This window comes from Rhineura floridana, chromosome 12 (assembly GCF_030035675.1).
Source record: "Rhineura floridana isolate rRhiFlo1 chromosome 12, rRhiFlo1.hap2, whole genome shotgun sequence".
Classification (NCBI taxonomy): domain Eukaryota; kingdom Metazoa; phylum Chordata; class Lepidosauria; order Squamata; family Rhineuridae; genus Rhineura; species Rhineura floridana.
The window spans coordinates 33551225-33576211 of record NC_084491.1 but is presented as its reverse complement, the minus strand read 5'-3'; the positions used below and the strand labels follow the sequence as shown (position 1 = coordinate 33576211).

General features: G+C 45.8%; 1 protein-coding gene across 1 annotated transcript in view; it reads right to left on the bottom strand.

Annotated features, from left to right (window-relative positions):
* NTM (neurotrimin) overlaps nt 1–24648 on the bottom strand; it is a 1016090-nt gene extending 991442 nt beyond the window's left edge. The window contains exon 1 of the mRNA XM_061592407.1: nt 24068–24648. Within this exon, the coding sequence (XP_061448391.1) occupies nt 24068–24149 (82 nt within the window). The 5' untranslated portion in view covers nt 24150–24648. The remainder of the gene's footprint in view (nt 1–24067) is intronic.
* Nucleotides 24649–24987: the final 339 nt, after the last annotated feature.

Sequence of the window (24987 nt, the reverse complement as noted above, 5' to 3'; positions counted from 1 at the left end):
ACAGAGGAAAGATGACCAAAGTAACGAGGAAAATGTGGCCTCATGATGGAACTGCAGGGACTAGCAGCTGATGGGAAGATGCTTTATGGTAGTTAAGACTGCTCTCCTCTGGAGATTCAAACTGCCCTTGTAAAGAGCTGCAAGGCCCATACATCAAACAAAAATTAACAGCCAAAGAAGGGACAGAGCATATGAAGTGGCAATGAAGACAGAAATGCACTCTGCATGAGTGCAGAGGCACTTATCTGGAGTTTTAAAATACTACACACACACACACAAAACACATGTGTACCCTTCAACTCATTACCCACCTCCAAATGTTCAGGCTAAGATGCACTATTGGAAGCTGAAGGAGGAGCAATTTCCAAAAAAACTCACACCATTTTAAGAAGCACTTTCTTCAAGTGTTCCAAGTGCTTCACACAGATTGCCGCAATCCTTATAATCACCCTATTAAAAGGCAAGAATAAAATAGATGCTATGCTAATTGAGCAGCTGCCACACACAAAACAGGAGCTGCTTGTCTATCTCTCTCTTTCCATATCATGAAGAATTCAACCATGCTCCAGCATCATGTTTTCCTGTGCTCCACCTCCATTCACTTGGAGAAAGGCAGCCCATGGCATCAGCTCACCAGTTAAACTCTGCTAGACCAGAGGTGGGGAACCTCCAGCCCATGGGCCAAATGCAGCTCTCCAGATCTCTGTATTGACACTCCAGAATTCAACCCAGACCAATGTATTGATCCTCTCACATACCCAAACACTGGAAAGTCAGCCAATGACATCAGTGCCCCATCGGGCTGTCGCTGATGTTACTGGCATCCCAGAAGTCTACATCCACTCTGCCTAGGGATAGAGTTCTCCAACCAGTGTTTACAAACATGCATAGATGAGGGAGGAAAGTTAACAGAAAAATATATTAGTGAGAATAACATTAAAATGCATTATATTCGGAAAAATTGCTTGCAAAACAGGTGCATTAGTCAAAACTGCATATACAAATGTGTCGATTAGGAGCAGCTTGGTTAAAATGCTTAACATTTTCCATTAGGATTTTTTTAAAAAATGAATTGCTGCAGAACTGAATTTCAGATTGGAAAAATGAGAAATTGAGAGAACCAAAACTGCCAGATCCTTCCATCCCTAACTCTCCCATAACAGACAGGCACAGTCACCACCGGAGAAGAAGAAAGCCAGCCCACTAAATTCACCAATTCCCTGGTAAGTGGGAGGCCTACAAAGACCGCCAAAATGTACAACAGATGTGGTGCAATGAGACAATGCCAAGTTGTAAGGGGGGAATGGGAGAAAGGCACATACCCCGAAGCAGTGAATCTACCCTACAAATTGCATCCATTGCAGAAATACCTTTTAAAATTACAGACGTGGAAGATGGAGGGGAGAGGACTGTAGACCGGGCATTGGGAACCTTTTTCAGTCCCAGGACCACGTTCCCTTCTGGACAATTTCAAGGAGCTGCAGGTCAATGGTGGATGGGGTCAGAGGCAAAAGGAGGTGGAGTAATGGAGGTGATTTTTTTTTCTTTGTACAGTAAGGGTAGTTTCTACAGACATACACACTCACCTCTTTATCCTCCATCCAGGGAACAAGAGGCATCATCAGAGCTCAAGGACATGTTCCATTAAGGGAAAAGCTCTCAAGGAAGAAGTAAAACAGGGCCAGGATAGCATGTGGCTGGAGAGGGTCCTGAGGTCCAGGTAGAGCAACCTGGAAGGTCACATTTGACTTGGGGAGCTGAGGTTTCCCGTCCTTGCCGAAGACTCTTAAAAGCTTTGGCCGCTGCCACCTCCCCACTACCAATCCCTGCTTCCAGTTCTCCATCCTTCCTGCAGCTCTTCTTGAAAAGCTTCCTGCTCACATATCTGGATTAGCCACAAATCTCCCTTGATTATGCAGTTACTGTCTGAACAGACAACCTGTTGGCAGCTTTTGATTGCCGAGTCCCCAGGGAGCCCCCCCCCCCAGATTGGAATACAGCCGGAACCAGTACTGTTGGACTCACACACATGGTGTCATCGAGTTGCTAATTCATTGACTCAGAAGTTGCCTTGCAGTTTGATTTCTCAATAATAGGCTTCGTGCGAAGCCCTTAAGCTCCTGAAAGCAATCTGAAAACCGCTTTTCCCTTCCATTTACATAAACACAAGTGGATCAGAAGGAATAATCATAGTTTATGCATTATTGGGGGGCTTTGGAGCCGGCTGCTAATGCGATGTCAGCGTTTGAAGCCTTGAAATTGTACAATAGGAAAATGTTGACATGGAAGAAAAGCTGTGCTAAAGTAAACAATAAATAATACAATATCTAATGCAGTATTCAATGACAAGCCGCCTTGGCTCACCGAATTCAGCAGGCGCTAACAAATCAGGCTCACAGTCAGCACCGTGCCTAAGTAGACCTCATGAGAAGGGATGTCACTCAAAGCCAAGTTGCCTCCATGCCAAACCACACTGAGGTTATCCCATGATTTGGCTAATAACTGGGAATAGCTATGGTGGTTCAAGATAGCAACATTATGGCTATTTTTGCGCTGCAAAATGGAACAACATTTAACATTTTCTATCATAAAGAAACAACAGACTCACTAGTAAACATGGTAATGGACAAAAACATTTTACAGGCTCAGTGCATCCCTACATAAGCTCATCATGGTCATCTGCCCCTCAAACTCTCACCACTGTGTATCCATTACAGGCTACCATATCTAGAGATATCAGAAGTTCGTTCTGAAGATTCTGTCCCATATGCATGTGAACAGGAAAGAGAAACTAGGATGGGTTGAGACTATGATTATAAGAACAGCTTGAATGGTCAACGTTTGGGAACGACCAAGGGCAAGGAATGGTGCTACATACCATGCCAGTGATATTCTCAAATGCAACCCTCAATCTTCTTCCAGACCAAATAAGTGACTCTCATGCCTATTGGACAAAGTAGTCCAATTTGACACTGTTCCATTCAAACAAAGTCTCTCCTGTGCTCCTAACAGGTGGCCCAGGTGCCATCAATGAGGATCCCCAAGCAGGTGCAACATGACTCACAAGTAGGAATGGAAGGATATGTCAATTTCAGTTCTCTTCATTTCTCATTGCTCCAAACTGAAATTCAGTTCTCCACATTTCTGCAGCAATTTGCAAGCTTTTGTTTAAAAAATCCTCATGAAAATTCTTTAGTGTGAATTTCTCCTCACACACACATATATGCACGCAGTTTTTACAAATGTATCCGTTTGCAAGCAAATTCTCCTAATATACAGTAATGCATTTTTGTATAATATTTTCACTAACATTTATTTTTAGGCACACTTTCTCTTAGTGTATTCATTTTTGTAAACATTGGTTGGAGAACTGCATTGCATCATTTGGGTAAGTGCAGATTTCAAATAATGGCTGTGTTTCAGTTCTCAGATTGTTTCAGAAAGTGCAAATTTGATCAATTTGGCTTGAAAAGTTAACCAAATTGAATTTCTCCCACATCCCTCCACACAAGGATGTGAAACATTATGCACAGTATGCGAGCCAATATCCACACAACCCCCCTGACCACAGCCAGTATAATGGCAGGCATTCGGCTCATTTACATACACAGTGTTGCAAGTATACGGTCAGATTATTGTGACTGGGTCTCAGATTACTGTGACTGGGTCTCTCATTTTGGTTTTGTTTCAAAACAGGCCAGGGTACAGTCATGCAGATAGGGACTAGCTTGGTGCCCAATCTCAGGTGCCATGAGAGGCAGCAGAGCCAGAGTGATGTGGTGGAGTTGCCTTCCTTGACATCAGCATTGCTGAAGATCACTTAGATGGTGCTGGGGTGGGCGGGAGAGGGTGGGGCGGGGCGGATGCAACAACAGAGCCAATCCAGTGCTCCTGCAAGTACACAGTAGCACCAACCTTGCTACTGCCCTGCTTTACGGCAGCACCACCAAATAAGCTGCAGTGAGGCTAGTGTCCAGAGGGTGGGTCTGTGGCTCCATCTTGCCACGCTAGCACCTACTGATCAGAGGCAGAAAGTAGGGCTAACAACTGATGCCCCCAATAGCACCTTTTGCGGAGGGTAGGGCTAACCACTGATGCCCCCATAGCACCTTTTGCGGAGGATAAGGCTATCAAGCGCTGCTCGCCACGATGGGTGTGTTCTGCCATACCACCTCCTGAATACCACAGGAGGGAAGAATTGCTGGTGCACTCAGGTCCTGTTTGGAGGTTTCCCACAGGCATCTGTTTGGCCACTGTGAGAACAGGATGCTGGCCTAGATTGACCATTGGCCTGAGCCAGCAGGCTTTTCTTATGTTCTAAGCTTTCTCCCATTTAAGTCACTGGCTGCCTTTCAGGCCTACTTTTACTCCATTGTGGCCACATCCACACCATTCATTTATCCCACTTCAAACAGTCATGGCTTCCCCCAAAGAATCCTGGGAAGTGTAGCTTGTAAAGGTCACTGAGAGTTGTTAGGAGACACCCTATGCCCCTCCCAGAGCTGCCATTGCCAGATTGATTTAACAGTAAGTCCCTCTTCCCAGAGAACTCTGGGAATGGTAGCTCTGTGAGGGGAAAAGGGGACTACTAATCACTCTCAGCACCCTTCCCAAGATTCTTTGGGGGGATGGTGTGAATATGGCCTAAGTGCTGCACTTGAAGACAAGAAGCATCTCTCTCTCTTTCCTCCCCCCCCCCATGCACAGCAACATCACCAAGGACAACATATTATTCTCCACACACATCAACAGGTACTGCATCATTGAATGCAGTATGCAAGCCTTCCCTCTGCAGACATTCAGATTATTAACAGCAATTGGCTAGTTTTTTTATTATATTGGTGAGGACCCTTTTCCAGCCAAGGGCAAAATTGGTGGAGCAACAGATGTTATTTTTTATTTTTATTTACATTTAGGGCCAGCACCAGCCTGCTCCGGGCCCCAGCACACACACACATGCTCCGCCTACCTACCTTTCCCTTGGTGAATGCTGCCTGCACTGTGCCCGCATGCCTACCATCAACCAAGATAGCGGCCGAGGCTTCCCCATGAGGCTGATGCCTCTGCTGCCAACTTGGTTGATTGCATGCACGTGTGCTATGCGCCCCTTAGGGAAACCTACTGCCGCTCAGCTCCAGAGCTTTTTGGATGACACAGACTATCTAGATCCATTCCAATCTGGTTTCAGGCCCGGTTTTGGAACTGAGACGGCTTTGGTCGCCTTGGTGGATGACCTTCGTAGGGAACTGGACAGGGGGAGTGTGTCCCTGTTAGTTCTACTGGATCTCTCAGCGGCTTTCGATACCATCGACCATGGTATCCTCCTGGGTCGCCTCTCTGGGATGGGACTTGGAGGCACTGTGTTACAGTGGCTTCAGTCCTTCCTAGAGGGGCAAACCCAGAAGGTGGTTATGGGGGATGCCTGCTCGACCCCTTGGCCATTGACCTATGGGGTCCCTCAAGGTTCAATTCTATCCCCCATGTTATTTAACATCTACATGAAACCGCTGGGAGAGGTTATCCGGAGTTTTGGGGTTCGGTGCCACCAATATGCGGATGACACCCAACTCTACTTCTCCTTTCCACCTCATGATACCAAGGAAGCTGTCCAGGTTCTGAACCGATGCCTGGTATCAGTGATGGACTGGATGGGGATGAACAAGCTGAAATTAAATCCGGACAAGACAGAAGTGCTCCTTGTCAGTTGTAAGGTGGATCAGGGAATAGGGATTCAACTTGTGCTGGATGGGGTTACACTCCCCCTGAAATCACAGGTTCGCAGTTTGGGGGTACTCCTGGACTCAGCTCTGAGCCTGGAGGCCCAGGTCTCTGCTGTGGCCGGGAGTGCCTTTGCTCAATTAAGATTAGTTCACCAACTGCGCCCGTTCCTTGACCTATCAGACTTGACTATGGTGACACATGCCTTAGTTACATCCCGATTAGACTACTGTAACGCGCTCTACGTAGGGCTGCCACTGAAGACTGCTCGGAAACTTAAATTGGTACAAAGAGCTGCAGCCAGAATGTTAACTGGAGCCGGACTCAGGGAACATACAACCCCTTTGCTGTACCAGCTCCACTGGCTGCCAATATGTTTCCGGGCACAATTCAAAGTGCTGGTTTTGACCTATAAAGCCTTATACGGCTTAGGTCCAGGCTATCTGTTAGACTGTATCTCCCTCTATGAACCTGCCCGGACTCTAAGATCCTCCGGTGAGGCCTTACTCACTATTCCATCCTTTTCACAAGTTCTTCTTGCAAAGACACGGAATATGGCTTTTTCGTTGGCCGCCCCCAGATTGTGGAATTCGCTCCCTAGTGAAGTGCGATTAGCCTCCTCGCTTTTGTCCTTCCGTGCTAAGGTGAAGACGATCCTTTTTAGACAAGCTTTTAATTGAATTGGTTAACTAATTGTACTTGATTTTATTCATTCTAATTGTTTTTAATTTTGTATATTTACTCTTTTAATCTTTTTTATGATTATTCTTGTAAGCCGCCCTGAGTTCTCTGGTAAAAGGGCGGGGTATAAATATTTTAAATAAATAAATAAATAAACAAACCTCGGCCATCATCTTGATGGCAGGCTTGTGCCTGCAGCACAACCAGCATTTACATCAAGGGAGAGGTAGGTGGGGAATGTAGACGGGTGTTGAGAGCCTGTGTGGTAGTAGGGGGTGCCTTGAAGCTCCCTCTCATGATCTGTGGCAGGTTCAGGAGCCAATATTGCCGTGGATCATGGAAGGGAGCACTACCCACCCACCCACACTAAGGAGGGCCCCTTCAGGGGCCCTCAGCCAAGGCCCAACCTGACCACCGTCTGGCACCGGCCCTGTTTATATCCCACCCTTCTTCCCAGTAAGAGCCCAGGGCAGCATTAGATGTTTTTACCTTTGCAGTTGGCTAAACCCCAACCATGCAAAAGCCCAAGTTTCTTTGTGTGTCTTTACACAATCCCCTCACCCATGTAACAGCTTGCTTTAAAAAAAAAGTCTACCCAAGAACACCTAATACTTCCAGACAATTTGGTGGCATCAGGCCTTTTTGATATCATAGCATAAATCCTTCAGATTTAACATTATGCACGATAGAATAGAGCTCCTGCTCTCCCTTCCTAAGGAACAGAGAATCAGTATTGCCAATGTCTATCCAGATGCCCCAGGTGCTCTGGGACTCTGGCTTCCATGCAGGGGTGTAATCATCTGGGGTCACAGGGGTCATAGACCCCTTATTTTGGGGGGATCAGGGTCCCTATGCCAATCAGCATGAAAGAGGAGAATGTTAGCCAAGTAAGAAGAATCTTCTCACTTGGCTAACAGCATGCTTCCTTGTCCTTTCCTGCTGATTGGAGCCAATCAGAGTGAAAGGAGGCGAGTCAGCTTCCCCTTTCATGCTGATTGGCTCCAATGGTAAGTGAGAAGTAAGCTTCATGGCAAAGTACCTTGGTCTCCCACATCCCAGTTCCACACTTGGCTGTCATTTCAGAAATCTTAAAATCAAAGTGTTGGCAACATTTAGCTGAGGGGGGGGAGGAGGAGAGAGAGAGAGAGAGAGAGAAGGCTATGCAAACAGCATTTTTATTCTGGTTCTATAATTCTGTAACTGCAGAAGAGACAGTGAATCCTGAGAACGTGGCCATGAGGTGGTGCACTTCTGAATTTCCTACTACGCTACCATTTCCCTGTCCGGATGCTAGGACCCAGTGCCTGGTCACCAGTTCTCTCATTACAGAGTTAGCCCCGCTTAAGATCATCTTCACACTTAGTAGGCAGTGCATGAAGGAACAGGTATTGCAGAGGAAGCCAGGAGCCAAGCACTACCTTGAGTGTGAATAGGTGAAAGATGTTGGGGGGGGGGAGAGGAACGATCAAAGGGCCAATTAATTTACAAGTGTTTTCAGAGTCAGACACATTTAACTATAAGTGCATCAAAAATCCACAATATATATCTCGGCAGAAAATGAGAGCGGCGAAGGCATCAGTTCTGATTTCTTATTAAGAAAGTGCAGGGTGTAGACCTGGGGGATGGAGGAGGGGGAAGGAGGTTTGGAGATGCCTGCCCTGCTGTCAGATATATAGCTGTGCAATGATTCTAGCATAAGTAGCAGGTCGGATTTTACAGAGGGAAGTATGGCCTATGCAGTCATGGGAAGGGAGGAGGCTATGTAATATGCATGGTGGAGCAGCATCACTCCCAGAGAGTCAGTGTGGTGCAGTGGTTAGAGTGTTGGACCAAGACCTGGGATCAAGTCTACGCTCAGCCGTGAGATTCACTAGGGGACCTTGGGCCGGTCACAGCCTCAACTACCTCACAAGGTAAGGGTGAGGATAAAATGAAGAGAGGTAACATCATGTATGTGACCTTGAGCTGCTTGGGAGGAAAGGTGGGACCACTCCACACTCTTACATGCTGAAAGTCGAGATGAGAGTGTGATGGGAAATAGGTGTCCGAAGAGTTGTAGCTCAGCACTAGAGCATCCGCTTTGCATGCAGACCATCCCAGTCCTATCTGAGAGAAATCCCAGACAGCTGCTGGCAGTCACTGTAGACCACTGCTCCTCAACCTTGGGTCCCTGGGTGTTGCTAGACTGCAACTCCCATCATTCTTGGCCATTGGCCAAGCTGGCTGGGGTTGGTGGGAGTCGACCAACAACATCTGGGGACCCAAGGCTGTAGATGATAATGAGCAAGATGGACCAATGGTCTGACTCAGTGAAAGGAAGCTCCCCATCTTCCTGTGCTGCTAGGTTAACATCAGATTTAGAAGCCAAGGGTTGCTTGTGGGTCCCTGGGCAAGGAGGCACCCTTCACTGTTTGTGAAGTGGAGCAGCTAATGGAGTAAATGGAAGGAAAGCTGTGCACATCAGTTGGGAGCATCTCAAAGCTCAGGGGCACGATCTCAAGTACAGCCTGGCTTGGACACACCCAGGACTGTCCCCTCTCCAACTTGTAACATACGGACAGTTCAGGCCTTTATAGTCCACAGTCCATTTCTTATAATTATTCTACATAGCTGTAGGTTGACGGCAACATTCTTGCACTGAATTTCTATAGAAACAGGCTCTTTTATAAATAAAACAGGTAAACTTGCCATCACTAAAAAAAAAAAAAGATTAGCAAAAACTGATTTGGACAGAGAAAGTATGGACAAGCTCTGTGTACAAAGCTTCTGCAAAAATCTACCTTCCCCAGCCTTGTGCCCTCCAAATGATTTCCACTCTGGTTCCCATCAGTCACAGTCAGCATAGCCAGTGACCAAGAATGATGAAAGCTATAGTCCCAAAATGTCTGAGGGCACCTGGTTGCAGAAGTTTGGTATGAGAGCTATAATCCCAAAATGTCTGAGGGCACCTGGTTGCAGAAGCTTGGTATGAATGAATAGCCCACAAAGATTATGAGTGAATATAATTATGCATGTAACTGTACCAAGATTTGGGAGGGTTGGGGTTGGCTTTTTGTACTAGTTTGATCAGTGAATACATGTTGCATTGGTAAGACAGAGAGGGAGACGCAGAGGCAATGAAAGCAGCAACAGGTTGTAATTCTAGACTTATTTTTTCTCCTAAACTCCGGTTCAGCTAGGAGTGGAGCAGAACCAAACTACAGATCAATAGAGGGATAGGACTGAATTATGGTATTATTGCACACAACAAATTAAATAATACAAATTAAATAAATAAATAAAACCCTAATCTCCAAGCAGCACAAGACTTCCAAGGGTTCCTGCACTTACCCAGGGTTTGGTTTCTTTGCAGAGAAGGTCAGCAGAGACTGTAGCGTCTTGTAGGATATATGTTTTTTATTTACACATATTCACAACCTGGGCATAAAATGGAGGGGTATTTAGCATTAAGAGTCCATCAGATCTTGTTCCCCAAGGCCCATAGGTTTGGGGGAAAGAGTTCCAATAGCAACAGAATCTCTCTTGGTCACATCCCTTTGGATATGCAGATTGACCATTCAAAGAGCCCATTAACTCAGAGGCTGACTTGGCTATACTATTAGCACAGAAACACACTCACTGTTCTGCCGGTTCCAGTGCACCTCCACCTCTCTCTTCTGAAAACAGGGGCATATGATGCTAGTCAAACCCTGCCCCTTTTAAATCTAAAATCTGGTGGCAGCAGCATGAGTGCATTTTTTAAAAAAAACAGTTTCAAAGAGATTTTGCAACTGATCAGCAGATCAACCCATGCCCTGGCCAAGCCCATTAGAATCATACACCAGCGAGTCTATGTCTTTTTCTCCAGTATGTTTAATGAGCAACTTCAGTTTAGAACACTCCTTGGATCAGCTTACAGGTTACACAGGATTCTACATCTCTACACATAATCATCAGGCATTACTACTCAAAGCTAAGATGTTGTTGTAGCAATTTCACACACACCCTTACAATCCTTAAGTAGGTTTGGGTGAGCGGTCACAGAAAGGGAATGCACATGCATGCTAGCACTCATCCTCCATGGTAAAGTGGGGGCCAGCTGAGTCTGCTGTCACAGTTGTCTGTGTGCCTGGGTTGATGGGGCAGTGGCACCTCATTGAGAGCCTCCTCCTCTAGAGGAGGTGTGCATGGCGGCAGCACTTTGGGAGAAGAGGGGGGTGGAGGGGAGGAGAAGGGATAGGCTCCTGTTCAGCTGTGTTCCTTCTCTTGTAACTGGAGCTAAGAGGGAGGAGCTATCCCTGTAAAAAGTACTGAAATCTACTGTCTCAGCACTTCCTAGTTGCAAGCCACTAAGACCCTCACTCGGGTCCCATTCTGCACCTTCTTCTTCACTCCAGGACCACTTCACAGGGCTCATGACAGGCAGCTTCCTATGTTCACCCTAAGTAGTAGATTAGGCTAAAAGAGTAGCTGGGAGGAAGGGCAGGATATAAATAAATAAAGGAGCATGGTGAGCTCAAGTTCACTCCATGATTTTTATGGATGAGGGGGGATTTGAACCTTGGTCTCCCTAGCCCAAACCCAACGTTCTAACTACTATACAACACTAACTCAAAGATGACAGGCATACAGTGATCAATTTCACCAACATAGTAATGCAGGGGTTTTTTCCCCCCCCCAAGGTACTTGCCTTGGGTTGTATCCAACTAACTTCTAATCAGAGTAGACCCATTGTGTGGTATTCAATGCTACTCATACTCAGAGTAGACCCATTGGTTTATAGGCATTACTAACTTAGAGTAGACCAAATGAAATTAATGAACCTAAGTCAGTCATATCCATTAACTTCAATAGGTCTAGTCTGAATAGGACTGGCACTGAATACCTCCCCCCATCTCCTGTCCTCTCCTGGTACACTTGCATGCTCCAACATTCACACTAGCTAGAAGAGATAGTTCAGGGCATTATACTACTTCTTGGCATTGTTTGGAGCCTGCAGTCAAAATTGCCCTTCTCCAAACCCCCAACAATTTGGCACATTTGGTTTTTTGAAAAATGATTCTGCTGAGCTGTTCCCTGCTATGACCTGACCTCAGGATTCTCATCATCTTATCACATGTTATTGCATCCTCTCTCCCATCTACAGCTGGCAACTAGTGGCAGTGTACCATTCCTCACAGTGAGCTCTTGGGATCTTGGGAATTAGGCTGATCCACTTTTCTCTTCCTGCTTTTTAAAGGCAAGTCAGCATGGAAGACAGCAGTTCCTGCCAGATTTGACCTAGATCTGTCAAATTGTCATTCCCACCCCCAGTCCTCAAAATAAGAAAATAAAAAAAAAAGTTCTGTGGGCTAAGGTTGCTTTTAAAAGCTAAAGCAGCCAAGGGGGTAGAGAAATGGGCAGATCAGTTGCTTAGAAGCCTTGGCTCTCCAAGAATCAAAAGCACTACACAAGTCCCTGAAAAATGCAAGATTAAGAAAAACAAGAGACAGGAGGAGATGCCAGGATCGTAGAGAGCTACAAAGGAGTAATTGAAAGGAATGTTGTCTCGGTGGAACATTACGTTACCAATGACTGTGGAAACTCATTTCTCAAGAAGCTACTCCAATCGACCAATACCATGGAGAAACATTAGAGTCATATTTAGGGAACATTTTCAAAGACAACAGTAAAAGTCACTTTTGAACCTTTTGCACATGGCTGCAAAATAGCATGGAAATTATTATTATTACGATCATCATCATAATTAGCATTTATTGCCCACTCTTCATCCAGGGTCTAGTCTGAATAGGGCTGGCATTGAATACCTCCCTCATCTTCATCCTGTCCTAGTACACAGGGTGGGTTGTCAAAGCAATCTTGAGGACCAGAAGCTTGCTTCATTTCAAACAAAAAGGAAAGGCAGGAGATTTTCAACAGGCTGACTGTCCATCCTGTAGTGCATTCTGCACACTTCCCTGTGTTTACACAGAACAGCAGCATGTGCATGTGCATGCGCACGCACACACACACACAGAGAGAGAGAGAGAGAGAGAGAGAGACCTACATGTAGGCCTCCATTCACTATTCTTCACAGGGGTGTGAGCACAGGAAATCAGCTCCTGCCCCAAACAGCCTGAAATTACAGCCTGTCCTCCTCTATTTCCCTGGCTTTCTAAACTAGCTCCTTGTAATCCAAGGTGGAACATCAGGCAAAGGGGTGGGATAAAGGTTGTGGTTTAGGAAAAACAGAAAAAGGGTCCAATGGAACTTGCCAGAAATGTCTGTGGATCAGAGTCATAAAGCAAGCAGAATACACTGTGCACATGTACTATGTAATTGGGATGTCTAAGATTGTAAACATCAGTTATTACTATTGTTATTTATTAGGCACCGATTGGCGGCTGCCGAGGTGACTAATAATGATTTTATCAAGCCGAGTAGTAAATATTGACCCCAGTGAAGTCAAGGCTATTATTATTTTCTGCAAGGGACAATAAATCTTGATATTAACAGAAAGAAGTCAATATATTTGTTTAAATACACATTTATCGGCGCCATCATGCACAAACCAAAAAGCAGCCAAAAAGCCTCTCATTCACTTCTCTCCCCCCAAATCTCAGTCAAGACAGTAATTTTAACACAACACACCACCCCATGCTGGGGAAAATAGGATTGAACTACTGTCGCAATTTGTTTAGAACTGTCTTTTCTAAGAGATGGAACTTGGCAAGCCTGTGGCATTCAACTCCTCTGCAAGCCTGGAAACGTGTAAATTCTCATACACATACACCCTTAATTGCCTGTTTGGAAAACACTTTATGTGCCTTTTGACAGTTCTCTGTCTGTGTAAACAAGCTGTGATCAAACCATCTTTGTCTCACTAAAGACCAATGGAGAACCATGACTGGCAGACCAGACTATAACCCAGAAGACCACCACCCCATTTCAAATCTCACCTCATGTACAATCAAAAACCAAATTGTGGTTTTCTACCAGTTCTGTCTCTCAGCCTTAGGCTCTGCTCACCCCACCTCAGTGACAGTCTGATATAAGGGTTGGAGCACTCAGAGAAATTCAACTGGCTTGCATTTTAATTTGAACCTACCTAATTTGCACTTCCCAAACAAATAAACCCCCCAAATGCAGCTATTCTCCAAAATTCCACACTTTCTCCTCCATTTTTTAAAATGTTGTAGCCCTATGCTCATAGAAATGAATGACTATAAACAGCTCACTAATATAGAAGTGAAGGAGGTAAATTCAGGGACAGATAGATACCTGAGCAACAGGTACAGGGAGAGAAGTGCACCAATTGTTGTTTTGTTAGTGCAAAATTAGACCAGCCAAATATTCTTTATTTTATTTGTTTATGAAATTTCTATGCAGTCCTTCCTCCCAAAGGCACCGAGGGGGGCAGTCCACAAAGGAGCAAATACAAATTTTAAATATAAATATAAGGCATTTAAAAACCGTCACAGATTCTCACAGCTAATAATTTCCAGATTGCCAGGAACAGTCCATTTCACTCATCAATGCCTTGGGAAACATGGATTTTTTAAAAATCCTGAATGCTAACAATGAAGAAGATAAACACTCTTCACGGGGGGGATTCCATAAACAGGGAACCACTGCTGAGAAGGCCCTGCCTTGGGGCAATGCCAACCAGGCAGTAGTGGCACTGCCAACAGGTAGCCACTCCAGAGTCAGCTCAACCAAATATGGCCCCTAATGTTTAGCACAGGTAGTTTCCCAGAAAAATAAATACTGCAAGATGGTTGGGGGACATAAAGAGTGAGAAAGTAGTGCTGCTGTGTAAGGCATTCCTAGGCAAATTTGTATACAAAACAAATGCTTTGTATTGGCATAAACTATGATTTTCAAAATGCCTGTACAAATGGGGAAAGCAGCCATGTAGAGCTAGACAGTAGAGAGACTAATAACTTGCAATTCAAGCAGAAGATGGAATTACCACCAAACCCAAAATTGAAATGGATATAATCTGATGTTAGGGTTTTGGTAGTGCTGTTTTCACTGATGGAAACACAAATCCATTCATAGAAAAACAACTCTGGAACCTCAGAAGTCATGAGACTCAGAAGATCCAAATTCTGAATCTCTCACCAGTGATCCTTGGGGCAACACAGCGTGTGCTGGGAGAATGAAAATTTCCCCACACAAGTCTTTCCTGGGGGACAATTATCATTTTTCTACCACCTGCCCGCCATGTTTTTTATTCCACCCACACCCAGCGGTAAAATCTGTCCTTGCAAAACAATCACAACAGCTATCATTCTGAAATTCGACAGGCTTCATCTCCTTAGAAGGGGTGACCAGCCCTGCAAAGTACATCCATTTCTGGCAGAAATGAAAGTGATCATTTTTCTTTTTAAAAAAATCAAAATTCCAAAGGTGCCCTCCACAAAAACCCTGGATACCTGGTTGTATCTGCCAACAGTTTGGCAGGTTTAATCAACTCCAGAGGAGCTGATATGCCTGCAAATTTCATCCACTTCTGTGAAAAGGAAAAAATTACAGCCATTTTTAGATTCTCCATTTTAGTGAAGGGGGGGGAAGGGCTTCGTTTTATAGAAAGTCGCTCAGAACTTACAGCTCAGAGTGAAGTGGAGATAGCACAGAGCAATTCATATACAGGTCAGAATTTTTTTAAATGCATATGTACAAAGTGAATCTTGAGGTGTATGCACACTCCTAGCAGGTCCAGGATCATGCATAAATAAACTGTAGTATCTGCCATTTAAATTGCAACCACACTGTGGCACAATCATTGCCCTGCTTTGTGCAACATTCAGGCTGGCCTTACCACATACGCACACAAAATTATTTGGCAAAAGTAGCAAATATTTATTATAGAGTTAACGAAAACTTTAGGACATTTACATATCAAGTAAAGTATAAAGTCAGTAATAAATAAAACACTGCTAATTTACAGCATTTTTTTAAAAAAAACTTGTGAATTGCACATGTGTGATCATAGTTATAAATTATTCATAACCAAGATTTTTTAAAAAGAAAATGTCAAAATTTAAATCCATGCTCTGATCTCAGCTGAAAAATCTCTTGACAGGGTGCAGAGTTATGTCACTTTTCCAGTGGGTGGAACAGCAGAAGGGGAGTGGGGAAAATTTGGAAGATGCAATCTGCTCCCACTTTCTATCCACATGGGCTCTGTGCCTGCAAAAAGAAGTCACTCATTCACATTTCGGCTGCCACAAGTCGGCAACAGAAAAAATGAACTCGGCCTGCTGTGCCGAATCTTAAATTGCCAGGCTTAGTACGAGGCCCCAATAAAAAAAAAAAATCATTTCTCAGCTTTCCCTTTTCAAGAATCTTTGCCTTGTGCTAGGAGAGAGGAGGGAGACTACCAAAAGAATAAATGAGATGCCAGGGAGATGAACAAAAGGCTATAGCCAAACAAAACTGATCAGAAAGCATTTCAAAGGAACAAATCCTCCTAAGAGGAAGTGAAATGACTGCTAGAAAAGAGAATGCAAAAATAGCAACCATTGCACTTCTTATGGAGTTGGGGCAGGAACAAGGTCTGTGCTGAAGCGGACAGCTCCTTTGCTGTTACCTCTTTTTCTCCTCCCCAGCTTCAGAAATCGGAATCTCCTATTAATCAACATCTGCTCGATGGGGAGGCCAAGGCCCTTCAGAACTAATCACCACCTCCCCTCCACTGCACCCACTCTAATCAAAACACTAGACCAGACCGTGGGAAATGCTTTGTCTTGCACCAACAGAACACATGCTCTGCATGCAGAAGGTCCCAGGTTCATTTCACAACATCTTCAGGTAGGGCTGAGAGAGACCCCTTCTTGAAATCCTGGAGAGCCACTGCCCATCAGTGTGGCAGTGGCAGCTGGTGCCCGTTGGAACTGGTAGGGCGGAAGACCAGGAGCCCAACAGTGGGCGGAACCAGAGCCAATGGCAGGCAGAGCCAACGCATTCTGAGTTTGTTCCCATCCTCTTCCCTGCTGACTTCTACACAAGGCCAACACGGAGGCTAAGGAGGAGGAAGCTGGCAGGCAGTGTCACCCCCTTGGACTGGTTGTAAGTAAAAAAGGCAGAACAAGTGGGGACTGGCTGGGGGCAGACTGAGGCTGGCAGGGCAGGGAGATCCCCATTCACCTTAATGAACCTGCCTGCACTGCCATGTAGATGATACTGAACTAGATAGACCAACGGTCTGACTCAGTATTAGGCAGCTCCCAATGTACCTCAAGAGGAAGGAGTACCAACCTGCTGCTGATACTACATTCCTTTGCTGCAGGCAGTCAGAGAAGCAAGGAAATAGCAGCCCCCGTCAAATAAAGAGAGAGATGCTGAAGACCAAAGTAGAGAAGAGAAGGGCGAGGGAATGACTTTGGGATATGGTTGGCTTCCTAAGCAGGCCAGCCACATTGATGCGAGAAGACTGGCTTATTGCAAGCCACAGCACAGCCAACCTGGGATATGATGTTGTGGCAGTCTAGCAATCCTTTTCTGTAAGCCATCCCTTCAGATCTGATAAATCTTCCACCCCAGCGCCTTTACGTATGAAACAAACCACAGGCCATATATCAGCTTCTCCTAAAAGCCCACAGACAAGGAATTGCCTCACTCTGCTGCCTTCTCTGCTCGCTCTCTCAATCTTCCACACCCCCTTGCATTATCTGCTCTTAGTCCATTCCCCCCCAACACACACACACACACACACACACACACACACACACACACACACACACACACACACACACACACACACACACACACACACACACACACACACACACACACACACACACACACACACACACACACACACACACACACACACACACACACACACACACACACACACACACACACACACACACACACACACACACACACACACACACACACACACACACACACACACACACACACACACACACACACACACACACACACACACACACACACACACACACACACACACACACACACACACACACACACACACACACACACACACACACACACACACACACACACACACACACACACACACACACACACACACACACACACACACACACACACACACACACACACACACACACACACACACACACACACACACACACACACACACACACACACACACACACACACACACACACACACACACACACACACACACACACACACACACACACACACACACACACACACACACACACACACACACACACACACACACACACACACACACACACACACACACACACACACACACACACACACACACACACACACACACACACACACACACACACACACACACACACACACACACACACACACACACACACACACACACACACACACACACACACACACACACACACACACACACACACACACACACACACACACACACACACACACACACACACACACACACACACACACAGAGCTTACTGGGATTCCTTCCCAGTCCTTCACTTGCAGCAAAGGGCTTATTGTCCCTAGGGACTGTGTGGGGATTTTATCCCAGCCAAACTGACATCTTTTCCTTCCCTCACAGAGCCTGGGCTGCAAACAAGGCATGTGCATGCTATTCAACCAGCTTACACAATGAGGATCAGAGATGTCACCGCCACAAGCTGAGTATACATATATACTCATATTACAAACCATGAACCATCCAGAGATGAAATAGGAGAAGAAATGTGATAGGGATGGGGGAAGGAGTGAAAGGTCTACAAAACTAAATCCATAAGTATAATTGAACACTTGAATTATATGATCAAGCAAGCAAAGAGAAAGATTGGATTCTGGTATGGGTTAACGACAGGCCATTTCTAGCAACAAGTACCTAGGCTCTTCTCAGCAAGGATTATTTGAAAATAACAACAACAAAAGCTTTGTTGCTATGCAGGAAAATTGCAGCTTCATTAAATTATTTGATTGGAAGTTCATTCTTGCAGCATTCAGCTAATCCAGATGGCCTATGTCTAGTTGTCTGATTCCATGGGTGTTAAACATTTGAAGTTCTTATCTTCATTTACTACAGGACAAAGACGAGTAAGTGTAATGGTACTATTCCACGACTGAACTGCACGCAAAAGGCAACATTTAGCACAAACTAAATTGAAACATGCAAACAGAGCAAATCTGGACATCAAGAGTGCAAACTACAAGTCTGACGACCAGTTGCAGTGATTCAGAATTGCACAATACTATTTGTGCAGGGAGGAGAGAACTCTTGTTGATTTCTAATTAACTGTGTGCTGTCTATTAGATCCTGCAGCCATGACCTGATGTTGTCAGACATGAGGCTGGTTTTAACCAAACCCTGTTGTTTTTCAGAGGAAAGGAGCTGACTTATACAGAGTCGGACCACTGGTCCATCTAGTTCAGTAGTGTCTAAACCTAGGGTGGTTCAAAAGTCGATCAGGTTCTACTAGCGGATCTCTGTGTGATTTGCTGAAGATCGACAAGGATTTCCAACTCCCTATTGCTTATCTAACATTGACAATAACTAAAACACATCCCCACCTGTCCAATAAGTTTGCTGGAAGAGAAAGCTACTTTAGAGGAAGACATGTTTTAGCGACTACTGAAATTTGAGCGTGAATGGACTTGTTAAGAGCTTGGTTCTGGTACTGATCACAAATTTCTGGGCTGGAGCATATGCTCCGAAGCATCCTGCTCCTTAATTCTTAGGACATGACCTTCCGGCTGAGCTATTATTTTGCAGCAGGCTGGTGGACCTTGGAATTCTAAGAAAGGCAAAGTAGATCATGTAAGTGTGAAGTCTCCCACCCCTGGTCTGGTACTGACTGGTAGCCACTCTCTATTATTTATTGATTTGATTTATGTCCCACCCTTCCAGTAGGAGCCCAGGGTTCTAGGGGAGCGATTCCCAAACTTTTTTCTCCACGAACCACTTGAAAATTGCCGAGGGTCTTGCTGGACCGCTTAATGATTTTTCTGTCTGTTGTAGCAATTGTAATTTGCTGCACTAGATGCTGTATGGTTTTTAATTATATTTTATTGCTTATTTTGCCTCTTGTATGTTGTATTTTATTGTGTTACAATTTGAATTCCATAGAATTCACACTGTAATACAACACAACATATGAAATAAAAGCAGCGATAAAAATACAATTAAAAATCAATGTGAACATAAAATGCAATGGATGTGCCATTTCCTGTCTTCAACCACAAATCCACAGATAGGCTGTGGACCACCCAAATAAAGCTTATGGACCACTGGCAGTCTGCAGGCCATGGTGTGGGGACCCCTGCTCTAGGGTTTCAGACAGGGGTCTTTCCCCAAGCCTACCTGGAAAGGTTGGGGATTGAACCTTAGGACCTTCTGCATGCAAACTGTGTGCTCTGCCACTAAGTGACAGCCCTCCCTAGAATTTCTGCATTCCTTAGAAGCTTATCGGAGATGACACAGTTAGAAGACAGAGGATGGCAAGTAAGCTTCTTTGAAAGACAGATTGCCCACCACTTAACCTTCCTCAACTGCAGGGCATCAAAGGGGCCCAATAGGTTCCGTGAACGCTCTGTATGAACGGAATGTGCAGCCTAGAAGCGCTCCAGTGCACAGGACATGCAGATTCTCCAAAATCAAAGGATAAAGCCTTAGGAGAAATGAGACAGTTGAAGTCATCTGTGTTGTTTTAATGCTGTATTTTTAAATTATTGTAACCTTTGGATGAAGGGTGGGGTACAAATGTTAACAACATCAAGCCTGTTTTAAAAAGAACTACATAAACAATTACAAAAGGATTTAAAGGACCCCATGCCATTTTTTTTAGTGGGGGAGTAGTTCTGAAGCGGCAAAAATCAGAACAGTCCTTCTGAAGTCAAAACCATCAGCTGTTCCAACACTGGATAACCAAAACAAGTCAACAATGTCAAGATTTCATTGGCCAATGTTTAACTGGCTGTATTTAAAGAGGAAATATTGCCTAATCGCAAAAGGGGCATCACAAAGTAATTTCAACTTTCTAAACCCAGGGCAACTTTTTGGAGAGACCTTTGGTGTATACAGTTACAGTAACCTACCTACCTACCTACCGCTCAGCATTAAGGACACCTGAGCATCAGCTGGGGCTGTCCTGAACAGTGTGCCTCCTAGGTAGTTGCCTAGGGCAACCTTTTTGCAGGGTTATGTACTATTGTTGCTGCTACAGAACAGAACAGAGGTGTCTTTCCAAGGCACATGTTTTTGCTGCTGTGAACTGGTTGAAATGGAAGGATGGACAGAATTCCAACCAAAGTAAGATGGTAAAGAATCACAAGTGAAAAAGGGCACCAGTGTCCTCTGATGACATCTGGTTCTGGGGAGGAAAGTTGACAATAAACTCAAGGCTTGATAAGCCACAGAATTAACATGACGACTGAAGTTGCAGATCTATGGGTTGCTCCACTTCAGGAGTTATGGCCTTGAAGACAAAAGTTCCCTGCACTTAGAAAGCCAGCACATCAAGGATAAAAGTTTGAAGTAGCTCCTCTATTTCTCCTTGATATGCTGGCTTTCTACATGCAGGAAGCTTTTTATGTGGGTGAACATTCAAGAGAACAACTCCTACCTGTAGGCCAAACTAGAAGACATTTTGCCTGGGAGAAAATTTTGGTAATTTTTTCCTTCCACCAACCCCCTTGAAAAAGGCCCCTTTGCAGAACTCTCTCATCACAGCCACCCTCTTTTGCTACAATGTCATAGAATCCCACTAGATCTGGGGCATTATGGAGAATTCAAAATGGTGGCCCCATGGCCAACACAATATATCGCTGCTGCCACTTGCAGTGACAAGGGGGGGAAAGACACTTGGGGGAAAACTCACTGCTAATCGTAACCCCTCAGGACTGTCACACAACTTCTCCAGGAGAAATCCAGTTCAACGGTTGCCATCACTCCTCAGTTTAATTTCCCCCTCCCATTTGCACACGGTTCTAGTCCAAACACCTATATTTTGGGTTGGGGGGGGCAAGGTGAGTTTGGGTTGTTACCAGGCTGAGGAACACCAAAATTTAGTCGATGGACAGGCTGAGGCTCAATAGTAGAGCTTCTGCTTTGCATGCTGTGTCTTGCCTCTGAATGTCAGCTGCTGGAAGTCACAGGCAGAGAAAGTGTGGTTGCAGTTAAGTCCTGCTTCTGAACTGTTGATTGGCATCTGCTCTGCTGCCCTGAGAACAGGATGCTCAACTACAAAGGCCATTGGCCTGATTCAGAAGGACTCTTCTTACATTCAGACCTTCCCAAGTTCAATGCCCAGCATCTGCAGCAAGGCTAGGAATCTTTGAGGGGCCACTGCCAGCCAGGGTAGACAATGCTGACTTAGTTGGGCAAATGGCTTGACTCAGTATAAGGCAGCACCCTACGTTCCTCAGTGGGACAAGTGTGCACGCACAAACTTTAGGGCCACACAAGTGAACTGCCAAAAGCAGCGGCAGCCTCGATAAACCTCAACAGTCCAAAGGCACTTTCAACCATGCTGCAAGATAAAGGTATTGTGTTGCATTAGGGAATCTTTCAAAACCTTTTTCAGTGAATGCATCCCAGGCAAGAACGGGAGGGTGTCCATTTTTACAATTTAATAACCCTGATAGGCAGTGCTCTTCTTTTTTTTTATGGTGCTCACCGGCAGGGAGTACCAGCACCTCTTTCTCTGTTGTCCATAGCAGCTATTTTGTGCTGGCATCCACTGCACTTCTATCAAGATATGAGTACCAGCACCTCTGTTTTTTTACCCAAAAAGACACCAATTACAGACATAGGGCAGCCTCCAACTCCACAAAAAGCAGACACCTCCTTACCGCCAAAAAGCCCCACCAGCACTGCAGAAACGCAACACACCTTCTCCTTATAAAAGCTCAAGCCTTGTGGAAAGGACAGGCTGTGCCGGCATCTCCAGATGGTTGCACAGAAACTAACACAAACTGACATCTTTGCCAGCATGATGCACAGCAGAAGCGCATGGGCCCATCCCTCCTTCCCCCACCAATGAAATGCACAGACAAACCCAAGTCCATGCACACCTGTCTGGCTGCCTCCCACAGCCAGCTGCCAGCCCATCCCCAAGGTGTTTGGTTCTCTACATCACCCTGCTTTCTCCACACCCTCTTCTCTACCTCCCCACCATCTGGCCACCTGCTCACCCACCCACCCATTCCTCTTTACTCCAGGGAATATCTGGCTAGCTCCAAAGCGAAGTGAATTAAGTCTCTCTCAAGTCTATTGACCTTAGCTGGAGGGGTCAGGGAGGATTACGAGGAAAGTATTTAATTAAGTTTATGGAGAGGACTAGGCAGTCGGAAGGAGACTAAAAGCCTCTTGGAGGTGGGGGGGGGAGAAGCAGAGGAGAAGCATCAAAGGGCATCTTTGGTTCTGCCCTGAACCCCCTGTCAAACCTGGCTTTTCCCAGTCTGCTTAAGCAACTGGGCTAGGGTGGAGAGAGGGCTGTGTTTGCAAATCCGACTCAATACATTGGGGCACCTGGGGAGGCTTCGTGTACTACACGCCCGCCGACCCGCGTTTAGGGTGGCCCTGGTGCCAAGGAGAAGAGGGCTCCTGCACCTTTAATAGTGGTGTGGAAGAAAAGATTTCAGCAGTTTCCATGACAAGCTACACCTGCCTCTTCAACACCACTATTAAAGGTGCAGGAAGCCAAGTCCTCATCTGCATCCGTGGTGTGGCCACCCTAAACTGAACTGGAAGAGGGGAGGGGGAGAGCGTGTGCTATATGACAATATGGCTTGTTGTCACCCTTTCAGTCGCCACCGGCGAAGTTTCCCTCGCCTTCCTTCAGGCAAGAACTCCAGGGGGTGAAATGGAAAGGAAACACACACTGCTGGAGAGAGGGGAGTCCGTAGCAACCATAAACTCACACTGCCATTGACACATCTTGGAGAGAAATTCAAGCCAAGCCAAGGCGAGTTGAAAAGGGGACGCCAACAGCAGCTGTAAAAGCCTCGGCTGTCTCACGAGAACACCCCCCTAGCCACCATGGATCAGGAGCTGGACAAATTATAACAAGCACACAGCCCTACACCTCCTTGATCCATCCTTCTTGCTGTACCTTTCGCAACCCAACCCACACATAGCAGAGAAGTTTACCCTACTACACCATTCAGGAGGAGAAATCATTTGGGGAGAAAAAGAGGACGCGACCATTTCTCAGCCATTACCTTTCCCCCCATCTCTCTCTCTCTCTCCCCCCCCCGCCCAAAATTATTTCCTGCCACTTAGCAGCTGCAGAAGTTTGCACATAGAAGTTTCCCATCCTTTTCCTTAAAGGAAAACCCAGCCAGAAGATGATCTTGGCCAACGATGCCAACAAGAAGATCGTACACCTTTTTTGTCGTTTGTTTTTGCATCTGCCACTGCTATCCATAAGACAGAGGGGGCCGGGGGCGTGCGGACTCTCACGCTCCGGAATCAGAAATAACCGAAGGGTAACGCTGAAACGAATAAAGCCATCAACAACCTGCAATCCACAAATTGCACAGTCTACGCTGCTACTCCAACAGCAGCGAGACCCAGATCGATATTATATTTGTGGGGGGGGAGAGAAATCATCTGTGGGAATGTGGAGGCTATTCCAAACCTCCCTGCTTCTCCCTTGCAGCAAAGGCAACCAGACAGGCAAGTAATAACAACAATAACAAACCGTGCAGCGGAGAGAATGATCTCCCTTACCTTGGAAGAAGAACAGCGAAGCCATCCCGGCCAAGATCGCCCAAAAGAGAGGGCTGTGCATTTTTGCCAGAAGTCCAGTCATGCTCGAGGTTGGGTTTTGTTATATAGAGAGCTATCGCGTCTCCGGCTCGTCTCTCTCGTAGCAGCTTTCCCCCACGTCCGATCGCGGGGTCCTCTTAAGCCAACAGAGACAAGAGGATGCCTTTTCTTTTCTTTTTTGGTAAGGATTACTGAAAGGGAGACGCGAGGAGGAAGAGACAGAGAGAAAAAACCTAGCGCTTGACTGGAGCCCTAAGTGGAGCGCAAGCCTCCACGCGCCGGGAGAGATACTTCTTCACGACAATTATCTCCACTCGTGGTCTGGTACCGAGACACGCTCCAAGATATGGGATTGCGGACAGCCCTCCTACGCTGCGCACTCATTGGTTCGCGTCCAAGGACTGACAAAGCGGCAACACGCAACCTCACACTCGCCGGCGGAGAGTGTTAAAGAGACTCCGCGGCGCGCGGCGGCTCTGGGGGCTGCGCGTTTCGTTCGGATCGACTGCAGCTGGGTTGACTCCGGATTAAAGCCTTCGGCATCGTCGTCATTTGGAAAGATTTGGTGTTTGTTCTTTTAATCTTCTATACAATACTTGGGAGAAATAAAGACTGCTTCCCTTCTAACGCACTTTTGGTTTTAGGTGTACACAGAGGTGTAATCGTCTGGGGTCGGAAGGGGGGTCTTAGGCCCCTTCCTTTTTTGGGAGCAGGGTCCCAGCAGGGCCTGTGAACCAATCAACATGAAAGGGGAGTGTGTTAGCTGCTGAGAAGAGTCTTCTAACATGCTCCTTTCCTGCTGATTGAAGCCAATTAGAGTGAAAGGAGGGGAGTCAGCCACTGAGAAGATTCTTTTCAGTAGCTAACACTCCTTTCATGCT